Source organism: Hyperolius riggenbachi, chromosome 5 (genome assembly GCF_040937935.1).
Source record: "Hyperolius riggenbachi isolate aHypRig1 chromosome 5, aHypRig1.pri, whole genome shotgun sequence".
In the NCBI taxonomy this organism is placed as follows: domain Eukaryota; kingdom Metazoa; phylum Chordata; class Amphibia; order Anura; family Hyperoliidae; genus Hyperolius; species Hyperolius riggenbachi.
In genome coordinates, this window is record NC_090650.1 from 237,144,742 (window position 1) to 237,166,731 (window position 21,990).

Sequence of the window (21,990 nt, forward strand, 5' to 3'; positions counted from 1 at the left end):
ACACCGCTCAGCCAGACTATATAGCATTGTGTGTACTGCCACTCTGTGTACACCACTCAGCCAGACTATATACCATTGTTTACTGCCACTCTGTGTACACCGCTCAGCCAGACTATATACCATTGTTTACTGACACTCTGTGTACACCGCTCAGCCAGACTATATACCATTGTTTACTGACACTGTGTGTACACCGCTCAGCCAGACTATATAGCATTGTGTGTACTGCCACTGTGTACCTCGCTCAGCCACGCTATATATAGCATTGTTTACTGACACTCTGTGTACACGGCTCAGCCAGACTATATAGCATTGTGTGTACTGCCACTCTGTGTACACCGCTCAGCCAGACTTTAAAGGCATTGTGTGTACTGCCACTCTGTGTACACCGCTCAGCCAGACTATATAGCATTGTGTTTACTTCCACTCTGTGTCTGCTGGGCCTGGGAACAGTAGTACACCGCTCACCTGCCACTGTATAGCATTGTGCTCTGTGTCGCTGCTGGGAATAGTGGTACACCGCTCACCCGCCACTGTATAGCATTGTGCTCTGTGTCGCTGCTGGGAATAGTGGTACTGTATAGCATTTCTGTACTGCCACTGTACTGCTACCAGTCAGCGTGTACTGTAAGGATAAGTGAAATGAGGAAGAAATCCGGTGAAAGAGGAAGGGGCAAGGGAAGAGGTGTTTCCCCTGACGGTTCACGTACAGGCCACAGGGGAGCACCCAAGAAAACCCACTCAATACCGCCCATGTTGTCCAGGACAACAACCCTCACAGATCCAAAAGAACAGGACCAGATAATTACTTGGATGACCTCTCAAGCGTCCAGCAGTGGGTTAAGCAGCACCAGCACATCACGCACGAGGTCCGAGTCCTCAGCCAGTTACAAGGAGCCAGTGGGCACAAAGCTGACACAACCGGCAGCGACACCACGCACACAACTGCCAGATAACCAGTCCGATGAATTACCTCAGGACACAATGGGGTATTCGCAGGAGCTATTCTCAGCCCAACAAACTTCCACCTTTCAAAGGTCAATGGAGGAACAGCCAGAAATGTTGTGCCCGGATTCACAACCATTAACTGTGGGAAATGCACCGCACACTGAAATACAAGGCGAGTCCGAGGAGGACTCGGAAACCCAAATCCCAGAGCAAGTTGGGCAGGAGGGGTTGCAATTGCAGGAGGTCGGCCGACAAGATCTGGAAGACGATGTTGGAGTGAGCTACGCAGAGGTTGTTCTGGGGAGCTCTACTCCACGGCGGCGGCCCCCCACAATGACATATGACGAGTTTGAGGAGATGGAAGAGGAGGGTATGGACAATGTGGACAGAGACCCAGATTTTGTTTGTGAACGAGAACATCGCCGTCGTAGCAGCAGCACAGATGAGTCTGTTGAAGAACCCACTGCTGCACGAGTTCACCTTGTGCCACAAGGTAGGCGGCGCGCAATTTCAGGCACCACAAGCGTGGAAGTTCAAGTGAGAGGCAAAAGAGGAGCAAACAGAAATCGCCAGCAAGGAGGCAGGTGCTCCAAAGTCTGGGCTTTCTTTGAAGACTGCACTGAGGATGTTACCATGGCGATTTGCAAGGTGTGCAAGACCCGCCTGAGCAGGGGGAAAAGTATTAACAACCTCTCCACCACCAGCATGAGCCGCCACATGCTATCCAAACATCCCACTCTGTGGGCAAACGCGGCAGGACAGGGTACCAGCAACACTGCCTCCCTTGGGTTCACCAGACTCACCACCAGACCCGCAGACTCAGCAGCAGCAGTAGCCCAGCCATTGCGTGGTTCACAACATTCACAAACATCAGACGACGCTGACACTGTCACTTTCTGGAGTAGTGCTCTTGAGGTCTCCCAGTGTTCATCAAACACAACAACCAACAGCCCTTCCGTGTGCAGCGCTACGGTTCAGTTGTCTGTGTCGGAGATCTTTGAGCGCAAGAGGAAATTGCCAGCAAATGACCCCCGGGCCGTGGCAGTAACAGCCAGCATAGCCAAGCTTCTGGCCTGCGAAATGCTGCCATATCGAGTGGTGGAGACAAACAGCTTCAAGGGCATGATGTCAGTGGCCATCCCACGTTACGTGGTTCCCAGCCGCTACCACTTTGCGCGCTCTGCAGTGCCTGAGTTGCATGAGCACGTGGTCAGCAAAATAACCCGAAGCTTGAAGAATGCCGTTGCCTGCAAGGTTCACCTCACCACTGACACTTGGACGAGTGCGTTCGGACAGGGTCGATACATCTCCCTTACCGCGCACTGAGTGAACCTTGTGGAGCCTGGCAGCGATTCCTCACCTGCTACGGCGCGGGTGTTGCCCACGCTGCAAACAGCTGCACCGCCGTCCCTCCCACTGGATAACAACATCAGCACCTACCTCTCTGACTCCTTCTCCTCCAACGCATCTCAAAGCTGTACCTCATCCGGAAACGCTAACCCAGCAGCAGTAGGATCGTGGAAGCAGTGCAGCACAGCTGTTGGCATGCGTCAGCAAGCGTTGCTGAAGCTGATCTGCCTTGGGGATAAGCAGCACACAGGGGAGGAAATTTGGAAGGGAATAAAGGAACAGACGGATTTGTGGCTGGCACCGCTGGACTTGAAACCGGGCATGGTTGTGTGTGATAATGGGAGTAATCTCATTCGCGCTTTAAGGTTGGCTAAGCTGACACACATCCCTTGCCTGGCGCACGTGATGAACCTAGTAGTTCAGCGGTTCCTGAGGACATACCCAGGCGTGGCCGATCTTCTGTTGAAGGTGCTTCGAGTGGCCAAACATTGTAGAAATTCCAGTACTGCTTCGGGGGCACTCGCCAAGATGCAGGAGCGCTTCAATCTCCCCCACCATCGCTTGCTGTGTGATGTCCCTACGCGCTGGAATTCTACGCTGCACATGCTAGCACGCTTTAGTGAGCAGAAGAGTGCAGTGGTCCAGTACATGACGGCGCAGTACCGAGGCGCATCCGGACAGCTGCCAAGCTTCTGTGGATCCGATTGGGCCAACATGTTGGACCTCTGCCAAGTCCTCCAAAATTTTGAGCAATCCACGTTGCTTGTGAGCAGTGACAACTCTTCAGTCAGCATTACCATACCACTGCTGTGTTTACTGAAGAGGTCAATGTTGAAAATCAAGGAAACAGCTGTCATGATGCAACTGGGGGAATCTGAAGGAGAAAACGATCAGCGTGATGGTACCAACATCAGGCCATCCGCCTCAGGGAACGCTGGCCCCAGCAGCTATGACGAAGAAGAGGAGGAGGAACAGCTGGAGTTGGAGCAGGAATTTCATGCCACCACTGACGAGGGCCAGAGCGGTGCACGTTGGACTTCCACAATTCAGCGCGAATGGTCAGCAGAAGCAGACCAGGAGGAAGGTGACGACTATGATGCATCACAACAACTATCACAACGCTCACAAGAGGATGATGAGGATTCTGGTAGGACTCTTGCACACATGGCTCAATTCATGCTAGACTGCATTGAACGCGACCCACGCATTGTGCGCATTCTGGACAACACCAATTACTGGGTTTATACCCTTCTGGATCCACGGTACAAACACAATGTTCCAAAACTGCTTGAAGAAAGAGTCAGACAGGTCAAAATGGAAGAATACCAGCAGGCCCTTGTGGAGACTTTAGAGAGGAGATTGACATCCTCCCCCTCCTCTAGCCAGTTGTACGCCGACAGACTGACTTCCGCAAACCCAGGACGACCAGGAGGGCAGCAAACAACGCAAGCCGCAGCTAGTGCCCAAAAGGGAATGGTATCGGCAGTGTCCTTGGAGTGGGAACATTTTCTGACACCCATGCAGCAGCAGCCCACTGAACAGGAAGCGTGCAGATCCACCTCCAACACCGATCGCCTGGAGAAGATGGTCAAGGACTACATGTCAGATGACGTAGCTGTGTCGAACAATCCATCTGCACCCTTCAACTATTGGGTATCGAAGCTAGACACCTGGCACGAACTGGCAATGTACGCAATAGAGGTGCTGGCTTGCCCGGCAGCCAGCGTTATGTCGGAACGCTGTTTCAGTGCTGCCGGAGGCATCGTCACAGATCGGCGTATCCGCCTCTCCACAGAAAATGCAGACCGTCTGACTCAAATTAAAATGAATCAATCCTGGATTGGAAATGACTACGCAACACTCCAGGACCCCAACCAAGTAACATGACCAATGAACATCTGGGATGGTGTAGCGTTTCCGGTCCCTGTTTATTGAACCTCTCATCTGTATTACATTTATGACTGCATGGCGGCAAAAAGCATTGCTGCTATATCCGCACGCTTTTTGTCCTCATGCAAGGCCTGGGTTGTTGTGTCTCAAAAAGCATGGCCTTCTCCTCCTGCGCCTGCTCCTGTTCCATCACGTGTGCTGCTGCTGCTGCTGGGTTAGCGTTGCCGGTCCCTGTTTATGGAACCTCTTATCTTTATTACATTTATGACTGCATGGCGGTACAAAGCATGCTATCCGCACGCTTCTTGTCCTCATGCAAGGCCTGGGTTGTTGTGTCTCACAAAGCGTGGCCTTCTCCTCCTGCGCCTCCTCCTGTTCCATCACGTCTGCTGCTGCTGGGTTAGCGTTGCCGCGTGGTCCCTGTTTATTGAACCACTTATCTTTATTACATTTATGACTGCATGGCGGTACAAAGCATGCTATCCGCACGCTTCTTGTCCTCATGCAAGGCCTGGGTTGTTGTGTCTCACAAAGCGTGGCCTTCTCCTCCTGCGCCTCCTCCTGTTCCATCACGTCTGCTGCTGCTCGGTTAGCGTTGCCGCGTGGTCCCTGTTTATTGAACCACTTATCTTTATTACATTTATGACTGCATGGCGGTACCTCATGCAAGGCCTGGGTTGTTGTGTCTCACAAAGCGTGGCCTTCTCCTCCTGCGCCTCCTCCTGTTCCATCACGTCTGCTGCTGCTGGGTTAGCGTTGCCGCGTGGTCCCTGTTTATTGAACCACTTATCTTTATTACATTTATGACTGCATGGCGGTACCTCATGCAAGGCCTGGGTTGTTGTGTCTCACAAAGCGTGGCCTTCTCCTCCTGCGCCTGCTCCTGTTCCATCACGTGTGCTGCTGCTGCTGCTGGGTTAGCGTTGCCGGTCCCTGTTTATGGAACCTCTTATCTTTATTACATTTATGACTGCATGGCGGTACAAAGCATGCTATCCGCACGCTTCTTGTCCTCATGCAAGGCCTGGGTTGTTGTGTCTCACAAAGCGTGGCCTTCTCCTCCTGCGCCTCCTCCTGTTCCATCACGTCTGCTGCTGCTGGGTTAGCGTTGCCGCGTGGTCCCTGTTTATTGAACCACTTATCTTTATTACATTTATGACTGCATGGCGGTACAAAGCATGCTATCCGCACGCTTCTTGTCCTCATGCAAGGCCTGGGTTGTTGTGTCTCACAAAGCGTGGCCTTCTCCTCCTGCGCCACCCTCCTCCTGTTCCATCACGTGTGCTGCTGCTGGGTTAGTGTTACCGGTCCCTTTTCCTGGAACCTCTTATATGTATTACATTTATGACTGCATGCCGACAAAAAGCATGTTACCTGTGCAAAGAAAACAGACATTTCCCGCATTTAAAAGACAGTTTTCCCTTTGAAACTTTAAAATCGATTTTCTCAAAAACTATAACCTCTTTTTGCTAAAAAAAATTTTTCCTCTTGTACCCACTCCCAAGGTGCACATACCCTGTAAATTTGGGGTATGTAGCATGTAAGGAGGCTTTACAAAGCACAAAAGTTCGGGTCCCCATTGACTTCCATTATGTTCGGAGTTCGGGTCGAACACCCGAACATCGCGGCCATGTTCGGCCTGTTCGGCCAAACCCGAACATCTAGATGTTCGCCCAACACTAACTGGGGGGCAGCTAACTAATCTAACCTACGCTGGGGGGGCAACTACCTATCTAACCTATACTAAGGGGCACCTACCTAATCTAACCTACACTGGGGGGCAGCTACCTATCTAACCTATACTGGGGGGCAGCTACCTATCTAACCTATACTGGGGGGCAGCTACCTAATCTAACCTACGCTGGGGGGCAGCTACCTATCTAACCTACACTGGGGGGCGCCTACCTAATCTAACCTACACTGGGGGGCAGCTACCTATCTAACCTACACTGGGGGGCAGCTACCTAATCTAACCTACACAGGGGGGCAGCTACCTATCTAACCTATACTGGGGGCACTTATCTAACCTGTATTGGGGGCACCTACCTAGCTAGCCTATACAGGTGGCAACTATACTGGCTACCTATATTGCAGGCACCTACCTAAATAACCTATACTGGGGGCACCTACCTATCTAACCTATGCTGGGGCAACTATTCTGGCTACCTATATTAAAGGCACCCACCTAGCTAACCTGTACTGGGGCACCTACCTATCTAACTTATACCGGGGGTGCCTGCCTATCTAACCTATACTGGGGGCAACTATACTGGCTACCTATACTGGAGGCACCTACCTGGCGAACCTATAGCGGGGGCAACTATACTGGCTCACCTATGCCTGGCTACCTATACTGGGGTACCTATTCTTGGCTACCTATACTGCGGGCACCCATACCTTGCTCGGGGGGGGGGGGGGGGCAATTTTTACACCCTCGCCCTGGGTGCATTTTAACCTAGAAACTGCACTGCCTTCAATACCATATTGAACATACACCGGCTAAACATACAGCCAGCTAAACATACAGCCAGCTAAATTTAAGCACTGCACATCCTCTTACCAAACTATTGATGGTTTCACCGTGCCTCACCAACCACACCACTGCTGATCTTCGCTGGCTGCTCCACTGCTGAACTCCCCACCAACTGATCCATCGCCGACCTCCAGACAAGTTACGTCATTACCAACCAGAAACCCCATCTACCAATCACACACAACTGGACTTTTTTGCCATCATTGATGTTCTGCCAACTTCACTGCTGATCTCCTGTGGACTGCTCCTTACCAGATTGATTATTGATGCAACTTTGCTGAACCCCTTTAGCCACATCATTGGTGACATGTATCTCATCTTGGTCTAACTGCTGTTCCCCTGTCTATGCTTCCACTCTCCACACCCCATCCTACCTTATCCCTTCAGTGCAAAATGTATCCCTTCCCTCCTATTCACTCCCTGACCCCTCCACCATTTCCAAGCTATCTCCCTCCCCATCTCGCTATCCCCCATCACCACATGCTCTACCTCCACCTCCTTCTACACCTTGTCCCCCTTCTGTTTCCCCGCACCCTCTCCCCTTCTGCCCTTAGACTCCCTTTTGGCCCTCAACCCCCATGCACCTCCCTTCCCACCCCCCCACACTCTACCCACACATGCCCTCGGCATAACCTTATTCCTATCTATTCTACTACTAGGCATTCGCTCCCTGTTTGCTGTGGCCCCTGGAATGCCAGGTCCAGCCGCAATAAGCTGCTCTCTGGAACTCGCTCCCTCCAGCCACCAGACTCGCCCCCACCTTTAATACCTTCACACAAGCTCTAAAGACTCACCCTTTCATGCTCGCATACCCCCCTACATCAGCACCATAATATGTTCTGTTAGACACCCTCTCAACAGATACACCTATTGTCTCCACCCCCACCCTTTAGATTGTAAGCCTCTTGCAGGTCCCTCTCCCTTAGTTTCCAGCTTGATTATGCAATCTTACTAAAAATCACCCCTTTTGTGGACTAGAACCAGTGGCGTAGCATTGGGGATAGCAGCCATAGCGCTGCTACGGGGCCCCGCAGCAGCGCTACGTCACAGGGGGCCCGCAGCTGCCTGAGAGGACATCTCCTCTCCTATACCTAAGGCCGTTTTTTTTTTTTTTCCCCGCCGGTCGGGCGGGGCCCCCCTCCCTCACCTTGGCGCCCCCCCCGCCTCACCTCGGGTCCCCCCTCCTTTAATCAGCGGCGCGAGAGCGGCCGGCATATACAGAAAGCTCCTGGCGGGGGTAATCAGCCTCTAGAGGTTCAGCTGCCTCCGGGCTACGCTGTCTCCTCTGTATTGCTGCTCGCACCACTTCCTGGTTTATTGCGAGCAGCAATACAGAGAAGACACCGTAGCCCGGGAAGCAGCTGAACCTCTAGCAGCTGATTACCCCGCCGGAGCTTCCTGTATATGCCGCTCTCTCACTGATGGAAGGAGGGGGGACCCCAGGTGAGGCAGGGGGGATAAGGGTCAAGCCCCTACCCCACTAACTACTCGGCTACCTCCCCTCCCACCCGGATACCTAACTGCCCACTACCTAACTGCCCACCTGGCTACCTAACTGCCCACCCTCCAACCTGGCTACCTAACTGCCCACCCGGTGACCTAACTGCCCACTACCTAACTGCCCACCCGGCTACCTAACTGCCCACCCTCCCACCCGGCTACCTAACTTTCCACCCTCCCAACCGGCTACCTACCTGCCCACCCAGCTAACTAACTGCCCACTATCTAACTGCCCACCCTCCCACCCGGCTACCTAACTGCCCACCCGGCTACCTAACTGCCCACTACCTAACTGGCAACCCTCCAACCCGGCTACCTAACTGGCCACCCTCCCACCCGGCTACCTAACTGATGGCTACCTAACTGCCCACCCTCCCACCCAGCTACCTAACTGCCCACCCTCCCACCCAGCTACCTAACTGCCCACTACCTAACTGGCCACCCTCCCACCCGGCTACCTAACAGCCCACCCTCCCACCCGGCTACCTAACAGCCCACCCTCCCACCCGGCTACCTAACAGCCCACTACCTAACTGCCCACCCTCCCACCAGGCTACCTAACTTCCCACCCTCCCACCCGGCTACCTAACTGCCCACTACCTAACTGGCCACCCTCCCACCCGGCTACCTAACTGGCCACCCTCCCACCCGGCTACCTAACTGCCCACTACCTAACTGCCCACTCTCCCACCCGGCTACCTAACTGCCCACTACCTAACTGGACACCCTCCCACCCGGCTACCTAACTGGCCACCCTCCCACCCGGCTACCTAACTTCCCACTACCTAACTGCCCACTCTCCCACCCGGCTACCTAACTGCCCACTACCTAACTGGCCACCCTCCCACCCGGCTACCTAATTGGCCACCCTCCCACCCGTTTACCTAATTGCCCACCCTCCTACTCGGCTACCTAACTGCCCACTCTCCCACCCGGCAACCTAGCTGCCCACTACCTAACTGCCCACCCTCCCACCTGGCTACCTAACTGCCCACCCAGCTACCTACCTGTCCACCCTGCCACCCAGCTACCTAACTGCCCACCCTGCCACCCGGCTACCTAACTCCCCACCCGGCTACCTAACTGCCCACCCTTCTACCTAACTTCCCACCCGGCTACCTAACTGCCCACCCGTCTACCTATCTGCCTACCCTCCCACCCAGCTACCTAACTGCCTACCCAGCACAGTGCCGCCTGCACCGCAAATAGTGTACCAGCCTGCCCAACCACCCTCCCTCCAGGTAATTAATGTTAGCCCACTATAGACCTAACTACATATACTGTATTTTGTGGGGAAATCTGGCGACAATCTGATTGCATTTTGTGGGGAAATCTGGCGACAATCTGATTGCATTTTGTGGGGAAATTTGGCGACAATCTGATTGTAATTTGTGGGGAAATCTGCCAACAATCTGGTTGCATTTTGTTGGGAAATCTGCCGACAATCTGGTTGCATATTGTAGGGAAATCTGCCAACAATCTGGTTGCATATTGTAGGAAAATCTGCCAACAATCTGGTTGCATATTGTAGGGAAATCTGCCAAAAATCTGGTTGCATTTTGTGGGGAAATCAGCCGACAATCTGGCTGCATATTGTGGGGAAATCTGCCGACAATCTGGTTGCATATTGTAGGGAAATCTGCCAAAAATCTGGTTGCATTTTGTGGGGAAATCTGCCGACAATCTGGCTGCATATTGTGGGGAAATCTGCCGACAATCTGGTTGCATATTGTGTGGAAATCTGCCGACAATCTGGTTGCATTTTGTTGGGAAATCTGCCGACAATCTGGTTGCATTGTGTGTGGAAATCTGCCGACAATCTGGTTGCATTTTGTTGGGAAATCTGCCGACAATCTGGTTGCATTTTGTGGGGAAATCAGAACTCCCCACAAAATGTTTGGGTGGGAGGTCCGAGGTCCATGGGGTTGGAAGGTCGTGGGGGGGGGCATAATTTTTTTTTGCTATGGGGCCCAGTCATTTCTAGCTACGCCCCTGACTAGAACAATCTCTATTTTGACCTATGACAATGTATTATCAAATCATTTGCATGATCTTGTTTTGTTGTGAGTTTCCTGTATGTCCTACCTTGTATGTTAACCCTTTTATCTATTGTGCAGTGCTGCGTAAAATGTTGGCGCTTTATAAATACAATAAATAATAATAATAATAATAAATATACTTGAGCCCACTTTTAAATAACCACTATTGCAAAAAAAATATATAAATAAGTAAAACACACATGTATAAGACGTACATTTCCCCCAGAGTAAGATGCACCATACATTACTTTACTCCTATCTTTCTGTTGCTTACAGAAGGATGTACAATTCTGACAGATCTTTTTTTTTAACTAGATAAAATATAATCCTCAGTGCTTTCTATTGCAATCCTGCACACTGTGAAGCCTGTAGACACCCAATATTCGAGATAGGAATGTCTCCAAAAAACATATATGCAGGATTCAGGGCTTAGTTCATACATTGGGGGGGGGGGGGGGGGGGGTTACACTTACACCTTATTGCAACAACACTTTACATTACACTTTATTGCAACAACTCAAAGTCATTAACCTCCCTGGCGGTTAATTTATTTTTAAAAATGGGCAAAAATGCTTTTTTTTAAAAAAAAAATTTGTTTCATGTAAAGCTACCAGAGTGGTAGCTACATGAAACACCACTAGAGGGCGCATGTGGCCCTCTAGTGCGATCGTCGCCGGCATCAATAGCAAACAGGGGAGCGCGTATATAACGCGTTCCCCTGTTTGGCTTCTCCTGTCGCCATGGCGACGATCGGCATGACCTCATGGACGTCAGCCGACGTCCTGACGTCATGCGCACTCGATCCAGCCCATAGCGCTGCCCGGAACTCATTGGTCCGGGCAGCGCAGGGCTCTGGCGGGGGGGGGCCCTCTTCCGTTGCTGCGTGCAGGCGATCGCCGCAGAGCAGCGGCGATCGAGCTGTGCGCGCAGCTAGCAAAGTGCTGGCTGCGCGCACGGCACTTTGAATGGGGCGAATCGCCCCACCAGAAGCAAAGAAATCCTCCTGCGCGGCATAGCCCGAGCTCAGCTCGGGCTTACCGCCAGGGAGGTTAAAAGAAAACACAGCTCACAGCATAGGTCCATGCACACTGGACCCTTTTGAATCAAAAGACATCAGGATACTATTGCACAATAACCAGGAAATTGCCAAGTGCTAAGAAAGTCACCAGACTGTGGCTCAGAGAACTACCAGATTTCGGCCTTCGCTGAATCCTTGAATAACCTGGTTGCAAAGGAGAACGGGCACTCTCTGAACCACAGTCTGATGGCATTCTCAGCACTTGGCACTACACCGGTTATTGTGCAATACTGTATTGATGGTTTTTTAATGCAAAAGGGTCCAGTGTGCATGGGCCCATGATGTGAGTTGTGTTTGCTTTTAATGACTTTGAGTCTTTGGAATAAAACATAACCCCCCCCCCCCCTTCCTGTGTAAGAAATAAGCACTGACTCCTACACATATGTTTTTAGTGAGGGTCACTGTCCAGTATTGAGCACTGGATGTCTGCAGGCTTCACAATGTGCGGGAGTGCAATAGAGAGCACTGAGGATTATGTTTTATGTTTGATATACTGTTCTATAGTGGATTGGAAAACCTCTGGCTGCTGATTGATTATTATGACATCCACATACAGCACTACCAGCTTGTGAACTAGTCAATCTTCTTGTGGGGGATTTGCAGCATTTCCTTTAATCTTTACCAAAGCACCCCCTGGTAATTATCTGTATAAGGATACAGGCCAGCATCCCTACTCACTTTCCCGCTATTTTGGCAGTCGAACCAAGCAACTGCCATTCATTGATTGCTTTTGAAATTAAATAAAACCCTGATAATCCCCCATGAGGAGACTAGTCCGAGACCTGACAGATCTGTCAGATTTTTGCTGCCTACTGTGAGAGACAGTGCGATGGATTAAAAGTTTATAGTGCATTTTACTCATAAACAAATGTACATTTTATTCATATCATAAACATGCATTTTGAATTTTACAATTTTTCACAATAGTGGTCCCTTAAAGTGGTCTGAAAGCCAGCATTTCTACTTTGCTCTAAAGATTCTGCACAGCTTGAAAGCTACTATCCCAGAAAAAAAATCTAGCAAAACATCACTGAAATGGTTAAACAAAGTACTTTCTACTGCTATTCAGCTTCAAATCTGTATCCAAACTGGAGATAACAGTATCTTTTTTACTTGTTAAACACAAATGTATCAACACTGGAATGTAAACAAACACTCTCTGAGAAGCTGTCTCTGCTTTAGGCACACACAGTGTTCAGAATAGCTCATTAGAAGATTTTAATCCTACTAATATAATAAATGGGAAAGTTCGGATGTTTGGATGTTTGGATGTTTGGATGTTTGTTACTCGATCACGCAAAAACGGCTGAACGGATTTGAATGAAATTTGGCACACACATAGTACATTACCTGGAATAAAGTATAGGATACTTTTTATTCTCATAACCAAAAAGAGACAAATACAAATTTCACTGGAAAATGTAAACTGCAGCCATTTCTACACTGTTACACTGGAGGTGTGTTTAGCTTCTAAGGGTAGAAAGGTTAATTTGCATATATTCAGCAGTGCTGCACTGGGAGACATCTCAAGCTCACTCCAACCTAAATTATCGCAAATTCTTTCTGTTTTAAGAAAGCAAACTTTTTTTTTTCTTAACATCTTAGTAAGGGGGCTTTTAGGACCATTGTAGTCCCTTACACACTCCAATGAGTTCTGGGTCACCATGAGCTTGCTGGTTAGTCTGTACCTCTCGGTGTTACAAGCCCTACTGCATAGAGCTAAATCAATCCATGCCATGCACTGATGAGGATCAAACAATCCAAAACAGTCTGTATGCATGTTGGATTATTATGGCGCTGTACAAATTAACAAACTGACACATCATTGCATTCCAGCAGTTCTGAAGGTGTGTTTAGTTTTTAAGGGTAACAATGGTTAATTTGCATATATTCATCAGTGATGTACTGGGAGACATTTTAAGCTCACTCCAACCTGAATTATCGCAAATTCTTTCTGTTTTAAGAAAGTAAACTTTTGTTTTTCTTACTCTGTCAATGGCAGGTTTCTTAAACTTTGCACAGTTGGTCGCTAGATGACTGGGATTAATATTCAGAAAATATTCAGAAAAGTGGGTGGAGCCTACAAAAGCTAATCAGAATTCACCTATTGATTTTCAAAGGAGTGGAGCCACAGCCAATTAGATTTATTTCATTTCAATGCCAATTATTGATGCCAAAGACCACAAAGCTCAAAAACTAGGTCATCCTTGAGTAATTGTGTGTTAGGATTAGAAAAAGTGGGCAGAGGTAACACTAGCCAAATACATACCCGGGCGACCAGCTAGTATATAATAAAAAGCAATTATAATAGAAAAAGAATAAAATGCAATGTCAGCTTTCAGGGTAAGAAAAACTACACTTTGGAATCTTGTAATTTGTAAACAGACAATATTACTTATGCACAAAAGCAAATATGATAACTGTATGAGTAATAAAACGTAGCAAAACACATTTTTGTTGAATGTTATGTCAGAGTTTCCGACCACTTTAAGGTGGAAACACACCTGATCAATTCTTAGGTTTGTTGTAAACATGAAATATAACAAAAATATATAGAAATATGGACATGTTGATTGATGTTTGGTCCTTTATCAATCAAACATGGACCCAATATGTCCATTCCTTATCGTGTCGCATGTGCTGAGAACATGGAGGGTGGAGGCACAGGCTACCTGTGGATTGCAGCTATATGCGACAGCAGTTGAGGAGTAATCAAATTTAGAATATTGTCTAATATCCAGTGGTGCATGGTGATAGCCCAGGTAAAAAAATGAAATAAACAAATAATATGTATATGATACATAACAATTTAATTCCTGAACTAGCATATTGCTGAGTGTGCTGTAAGCAGTGTAACACTCTGCCCGTTTCTTATCATGTTACCAGTATATAAAGGCAAAGAAAAATTACAGGAACATAATTCATGGCATGTATAAATAGTCGTGCATTTAGTGATATCCTGGCGTGCCATGCCCAGCTGCTTTAGGGCTTATGTACGATGGAGTCTGCAGACAGCCTGGGTCAAATAAAGTTTGTGTTGAATTCGGCACAGCTCAAGCAGAGCTGTCACTCTAAATAGGCTTCATTACTAGCACTGGGCAACATGCCTGCAGTATACACGAGTGCATGCAGGAAGATGCAAATAGATAGGTCAAGTGCTGGTACACTACCCACAGGCTGTTGTTAAATGTATTAAGAGTGGCAATGAACTAGTAGAGAATGCTGAACACAGAGGAATCCTGACTGTGCTTGGGTACTCACTGAATACGTTTATACACTAGCGATAAGTAGGCTACAAAAGAACAAATAAATCTTGCAATCCAATCATTTTTATAGCTTTCAGTGTTTAAAAGCAGTTGATAGTTGTTACTGAAACCCATTTATCATTAGCAACTGTCATACGTACAGTATCTATCTACCTAATGCACAGTGCTATGCTATGCTATGGTAATATGATCATTGGGATTGCTACTGAATATAAAATATGTATTACTTTCTGTTAAAGTGAGTTATGGCCATAATAGTCTGCTTTGAAAAATAAGAAGGTGTGTGTTTATACTGTATAATACACACACACACACACACACACATAAAATAAATTAAGAGCTCCACACATAGCACAAAGAATCAGCTTTCAGATCATTTCCATTTTATGCTGAGCTGGTGACTGCACAAGGTACCAATGCTATAGGATCTTCCATACCTAAATGCCATGAAAAAATATCACCATATATACCGCACAGGAACAGGAAAGAAAAAAATGGTCTCGATTCCAATCATTATATTCTCTGCACCTAGGAAGCCCCAGACCGTAGCCAAGGTGGCTGCATATACAGTACATATAGTTAGGATTCTTTTTAAATGGATTTTTTTAAATGGATCCTGTCATGGATAAAAAAAGGCTTCACTAAAGAAACATGAACAAGGTTCCAATCCCACAGCCACTAATTCACAACCTTTCCCCAACCACTGCTACAGTCTGATATAATGCAGTAAAAAAAACAAAAAAAACATATATTGGTGTATACCATTGTCTATATTATTATGTACCCCATGTTTGTTTCTTACTTTGTTCGGTGCCACATAATATATTGGTGCTTTATAAATTAATAATAATAATAATAAATGTTTCAAAACTGATGATTTTTAATAAATCCAGGCCAAGTTTGTAGATGTGAATTTATGCTTACAATGGATCTTCAGTCTGGAAGAACTTTAAGAAATTTGAACTTAGGACTGTTTTACTACAGGACTGCTGAGATCTCCACGTTTCTAATAGGGAAATGATGACTGATCTAGCAAACCTGGTCTACATAAAAAACAAACAACAACAAAACACTCTGTTCTTAGGTGGTAAAATATTGCTTCTCCCTTGTAGGGTAGTTGAATGATTGCAACATTAGCCATTGCCCCAACCTTGGAATTTAAGAACAGTCAGCTTGTATAAATACCAAATTGCTTTGGATTTTTATATTGAAACTGCAATTTCTGATGATTCATGTAAAGTTCACTAGTGGTTATTAGTCAAAATCTTGTCTGTAAATATCCCTCTTTTAACACAAGAATGTCCAACACCAGTCCTCAAAGGCCCTGTCCATGCCAATGTTTAGAATGGACAGACAAATGGAGAAAAGGGTTCTACTACTCTCTTCCATGAATCAGATCTTTCCTGATTTAGTCCCTTCAAATAATTTGTAGACTGGTGTTGGATGTCCCTGCTTCAAATGAACATGTATGGGGCAATCTGACTGCAGAAATACAGTAACATATCTTTGCTGAGAACCCTCTAACAAAAACCTCCTTCTGCCAAAAGCCCCTTTCTTATACCCAACCTTACCTTAAGTGTACTTTTTAATACTACTAACCTCAGCCTATTCTGTTGCCTAACACTAAGGGCCAGATCCAATTAACTTTTTCTCCAACGTTTCTCATAGGCGATATTTTAGCATATTAGCAAAAAAATAGATTTTAAGCCACCAGCAAGCAAGAAAATACTCAGGATAATTTTGACAGTACTTTCATCTACTATTTGGTACTATTTCAATTGCAGAGTGGTGAAAAGTTATTTTAAACAGAAGATGAAAATTATCTCCTAGGAGAAAAATTGAATTGGATCAGTCCCCAGGTCTCTTTATCTAAACCTGAAACTAACCAATGCACAACTTTTGTCATAACTCAGTTTGAACTGATGAAACACAAATTTTGTTGAAATTCATGTTTCAGCATCTGAATTGTAGGAGGTGCACCACATTATGCCCTAGCTCTTCCATAATGTCCTATTCCACCAATCAAAGTCATGATTAGGAGATTAGTGACTCATTTTTAAATTTCTGTACACAGATTTATGTATCCCAGTTCTGTGTAATACATCTATAGCTGTTCTTGCATGTTTTACTACACACAGGCTATTAGCGTAAATGAGCATTCTGTCTTCGCAAAATATAATTTTCCAAATTTGCATAATACATTTTAGTACATTATTTGCAAATAATATAGTCATTTCACAAACACATACAAAATATAATGTTTGTCTTTATAAAAAAACAAACAAAAAAAAACCCTGTATTATTCCAAATCTCTATAACACATTTTAGTTCATTATTACAGATAATGTCTTTTCTGTAATAGTTTTCAGACAGATACTGAAATACAGTGTGAATATGTTTATAAATGAAAAATATAGTTTTTTGGATTGCACCTTTTGTTTTGAGTGTTACAGGCCACATTACCGCATTTGGTAATGCTGAAAACAGCTGAGTTTACAGAGAATTTAGTAAAATGACAATTCATCAAGGCTGTTACCTCATGGCAAGCTGAATTTACTGAGCAGTGAGGTAAATTACCGACTTGTGCGATAGACACCTCACCAAATGTCAGTAAATGTCAGCTCATCAAGGTTACAGCATGTGGTAAACATATTTACTGGCTGCTCTCCTCTGTAGAAAATCAGCTTTGAATGTCTTCCATGTGGATATCCCCATGATTGACAAAATCAGAGAGCTAACAGGAACAGCCTCTGTCTCCTGCAAATCCCTGTGATTGGATCCGAAGCCTTCACTGGTGGGTCCAGCTTTTCTACCCCCAGGCAGCAAGCAGAGAGATCTGAACGAAATAGGCTTCCCCTGTGGCCATTCGGCCATTTAAGCCAGTAGGCTCCTGTTTGAAGAGGCAGAGGGGGATTTCTTAAGCATGGCGTGCATAATGTCTCCTGGAAGTTCATCTAAGCTGTGGTAATTAAATAAAAGACTAATGGACAGATTCAGATTGAGCAGAGGCAGTATAACAAAGGGATGTTGGGGTGCCTCTTAAGCTACCCATACACTGGTCGAATTCTACCATCGATTTACGGCTGATTCGACTGCTCTGACTGAATCAACTAGAAATTGATGCAGCAGGAAGCATGATCCATCGACTAATCAATCGATTTCTGACCGATTTTGATCAATTTACTTGATCAGTCTGGACGGAAAATCTAGGTCGATCGGCTGCCGGCAGCAGATTGAAGGCCCATAGGGTTGCATTGGATTGAATAGCACAACCCTGCATTTGGATTGATTTTCAATAGATTTCATGCTGAAATCTATTGGAAATCTGTCCCCACAAATCAGATACATTCCTGTCAGATTCGGCCAGACAGGCATCTGACAGGAATCTATCTGATGGTCGAATCGGGTACCATTACTATTGTAATGCTGTCTCTGCATGGAGAACAGAGACAAATACACACTCTTTTGCTGTTACTGAACAGGTTGTTGTCAATGGGCTTCGGTAAATTACGCACCCCTACCGCACCTATGAAAATATTAGTGAATTAGCAAAAAAAAAGTCTAAAATACCAAATGCAGTAATTTCCCGACATGTTTTTTTTATCGTACAGCCTTTGATGAATTGAGGCCAAAGTCATCAAACACTCTGTGGCAGGAGGGGGCCATGGCAGAGATGATTATGTTACCTGTATCACCATGCTCCCAACAGTTCTTTCTTCACAGATGGAACTTCCCAGAAGGAGTAAGTGTCAGGAAGATGGAGCACAGAAGCAAGAGGCAGTGATAGAAGTAACCTAATCCTCACTTCTGTGCCCTCTCATACACACATAGGTGAATGTCACCTTCTTGTAAAACTGTGCTTACCCATCCCTACTTGACTGTTATGAGGGTTCTTTCAAAACAGCATACTTGGTCCAGTGAGGAAGGTATCCACACAACCAGAAGGACAGGATCATGATACATCATGTACTGATACCAAACACGTTATTTCTTCAGCACAGAAAGAAGACCATATAGGCTTAGTGTGCCTATATGGCTCCACAAGCTATTCCTTACGGGAGGTCCACAAACCAGAGAGGTGCTGCTCACTTTGAGGCTCAGTCCTTTCAGTACAAGTAAGTGGCAAATAATGAGGTGTCTGACTCAACATGGAGTGAAAATTAGAATCAGCAGAGCCATGGGTGGGGATGATTAGAAAAAAAACTGTATGTTACACTGTATCAATATTCGGTGATAGGAAGCAAGTCGGGCAAGTGCAGTGACAAAGCATGGCAACTATGAGCTCTCAGTCACACGCATGCTTCCTTGTTTTAATTTGCCACCAGAGCTACACATTAAAAACTATAGCCCACCACCAGTTCTAATTTTAGTCTTAACAGTTTTTTTTTGTTTTTTTTTTGTTTCATCATTTCTATGTCTACAGAATGAGTCTTGAAGCACAGTAATAGATTTTACCCACGTTCTTTATTATGTATTCTCAGATAGTGTCTCCATCTGCTACAATCTTGGGCATCCCTGTTTTAGACACTTCTGAATATATTCATACTTTCCAACACATTTTTCAAGCTAAAATAACTATGGATGCATAACAGAAAGTCATTTAACAGAAAAGACTTCAATGGGTTAGTGTACTTTTCACATTATTATTTAGTATTTATATAGTGCCAACATCTTTTGCAGCGCTTGTCACTTAGCTGTCCCTCAGAGGGCCTAACAATCTAATCCCAACCATAGTTATATATCTATGTATGTATGTATTATGTAGTGTATGATTCGTAGTCTAGGGTCAATTTAGGGGGAAGTCAATTAACTTATCTGTATTCTTTTAGGATGTGGAAGGAAAGAGTGCTCATATGAAACCCACATAGACAAGGGGAGAACATACAAACTCCGTGCAGATAGTGCCGTGGCTGGGATTTAAATGGGAGTCCCATCGCTGCAAGGCAAGAGTGCTAACCACTATGCCATCAATTATTTTAAGTGATTTATAGAATGTGATTAGAGCTAAAATAAATAGACACCATTATGGATGTTGATATAGCTAAATAATCACCATCATCAAAACCAAAGATTAAATGTTCACCATTTTATTTGTAAAAATACCTTTTTTAAAATAAGCACTCCTTCCTGTGTATTATTGTCCGTTTTGATATCAAAAAGGTTCCCACCATCTCCAGGAACTATGCTGTATTCAATTTCAGCATTTCTTCCAAAATCAGGGTCCACCGCCCTTATCCTTCCAATTGGTGATCCAACTGGTGAACTTTCATGGACTTTTAAGTGAAATATACCTGTGAAATGACAAAAGTGACAAGTCAAGACAGTCATTTTTTTAAATACACATAAAGTCAAATGACTATGCTGTTTCTATAATGTTTTTAGGGAAATTAAGCTGCCCTCTGGAACTTTTTGAACTCTGTTATACTGTATCTCTGCTGACACTGAGAAACAGTTAATGATCTGCTTTTTATTGCTGCAGTTTGTGCAAACTATCCTTTTGCACTGTGTGGGTCAAACACCACTAACTATCAACACTTACCATGGCAAAAGTAATTCATAGCCACTACATCTCAGAAATATCTAAGGACAGGAGTTTCCAAGCTTTTGAGAGGCAGTGTAGCTTCAGGAATTGTGTATTTCTGTAGCCTAATAGGTTCACACAGATACAGTTATGCTAGGTACACACGATACAATTTTCTGACAGATTTACTGTCAGATCATCTATTTCCAAAATGTCCAATCTGGTTTCTGATCGATTTCCCATTCACTTATATGGAAAATCAATAACAAAATCAGATTGGGCATGTTGTAAATAGTCAATCTGGCAGTAAATCTGTCAGAAATTGCATCCTGTGCCCTAGCATTAGGTCCAGAAATATTTGAACAGAAACTTTTTTTTTGGGATCTGTACATTACCACAAAGCATTTTTAACCCAATCCCCTCATTTCAGGTGCTCAAAAGTAATCAAACAATTGATTTAAAGGCTATGTCATGGACATGTGTAAACAAGTACGCCATATTGTCATTATCAATTAAGCAGATACAAGGCCTGGAAATGATTTGAGGTGTGGTGCTTGATTTTGCTGTGAACAAACAACATGCTGTCAAATGAACTCTCCAAGCAGGTGAAAGAAGACATTACTTTTAAATGTATTGATGGTCAGGCACTAGCACAGGTGCCAGCTCAAAGCTTGGATAAAATGGGCAAAAGATTCCACCGCACACCTTCTGTGAACTAAAATCAAATCCTTTTATTGAATTATTGTAAAAATAGCAGAAGATATGGCAGTATGAGAGCTGATGCGTTTCTGACCCCACTGGGTCCTTAGTCGTAGCTACTGAGAGATGCTTCAAAAAAGTCACCTCACAAGTTGAATAGTGTTACATTACTCCCAATCTACGAATACCGTAATAACACATCAGGGTAGGCACACAACCCCTCAGCCACCTAATAAGTACCAGAGAGACCCTTCCTCGGACCTTTATGAGACTCAGACAAATAAGTTGACATCCCATCTATACTTGAGCCCCTTGGGTTCCCTGGTGCCCAAGTTAAAGATCCATCTTACTTCGTTTTCCAATAATTTTCTCTCTAAATCTCCACCTCTACTATCCACATATACTCTCTCCAGACCCTGAAAAGAGAAATGGCTCAAGTCACCATTGTGGCAAGAGCAAAAATGCTTAGCCACATTGTAGGGATTCAAGCAGTTCACATTAGCTGCACCGCAGTAGTGTTCCGCAATTCTAGCCCTCAAGGGTCTAGTAGTGCAACCCACATACTGCTTCCTACGTGCATTACAATTATTCAGGTACACTACACCTTTGGTACCACAGTTTATATATTGTTTAAGACAGAATGTTCTTCCATTGCTAAAGGAAACAGCAGTATTGCCAGTTAAGTGCACACTACAGTATCTGCAAGTATTCACCCCACACTTGTATGATCCCTGGTATCTTAACCAAGTAACCTTCTGTCTGGAGCTCTGATCCTCATACAGGCTTGGGGACAAATTGTCCCCCAGTGTGGGAGCACGTTTACTGGCAAACCTGCAATTATCCTCCTACTTCTGGATCCACATATAGGATGGGCAAATGAGTCTTAAGAATCTTAACCACAGATGAATATTCCATACTATAGGCCGTGGAAAACTTAATTGTATCACCCCCTCCATCCCTTGTTGCCCGCGCATTGCTGGCCAGAAGTGCAGACCTCCCTTTTGCTAAGACTTTGTTTATAGATTTCTGAACATATTGCTGTGGATAACCCCGTTGCAGGAGTCTCCCCTCCGCTTTTTTAATCTCATCTGGCAAGCGACTGGGACTAGAACAATTGCCCACTATTCTCGTGATCTCCCCGTCCCCAGTGGGAATACCACGTATAG

General features: G+C 45.6%; 1 protein-coding gene across 5 annotated transcripts in view; it reads right to left on the bottom strand.

Annotated features, from left to right (window-relative positions):
• The window catches only part of CDH12 (cadherin 12), a 1,227,746-nt gene that overhangs the window by 51,244 nt on the left and 1,154,512 nt on the right, over window positions 1-21,990 (bottom strand). For all 5 annotated transcript variants that reach the window (XM_068236731.1, XM_068236730.1, XM_068236729.1 and 2 more), the window contains one exon: window positions 19,708-19,895. In XM_068236731.1, coding sequence (XP_068092832.1) covers window positions 19,708-19,895 — 188 coding nt within the window. The remainder of the gene's footprint in view (window positions 1-19,707; window positions 19,896-21,990) is intronic.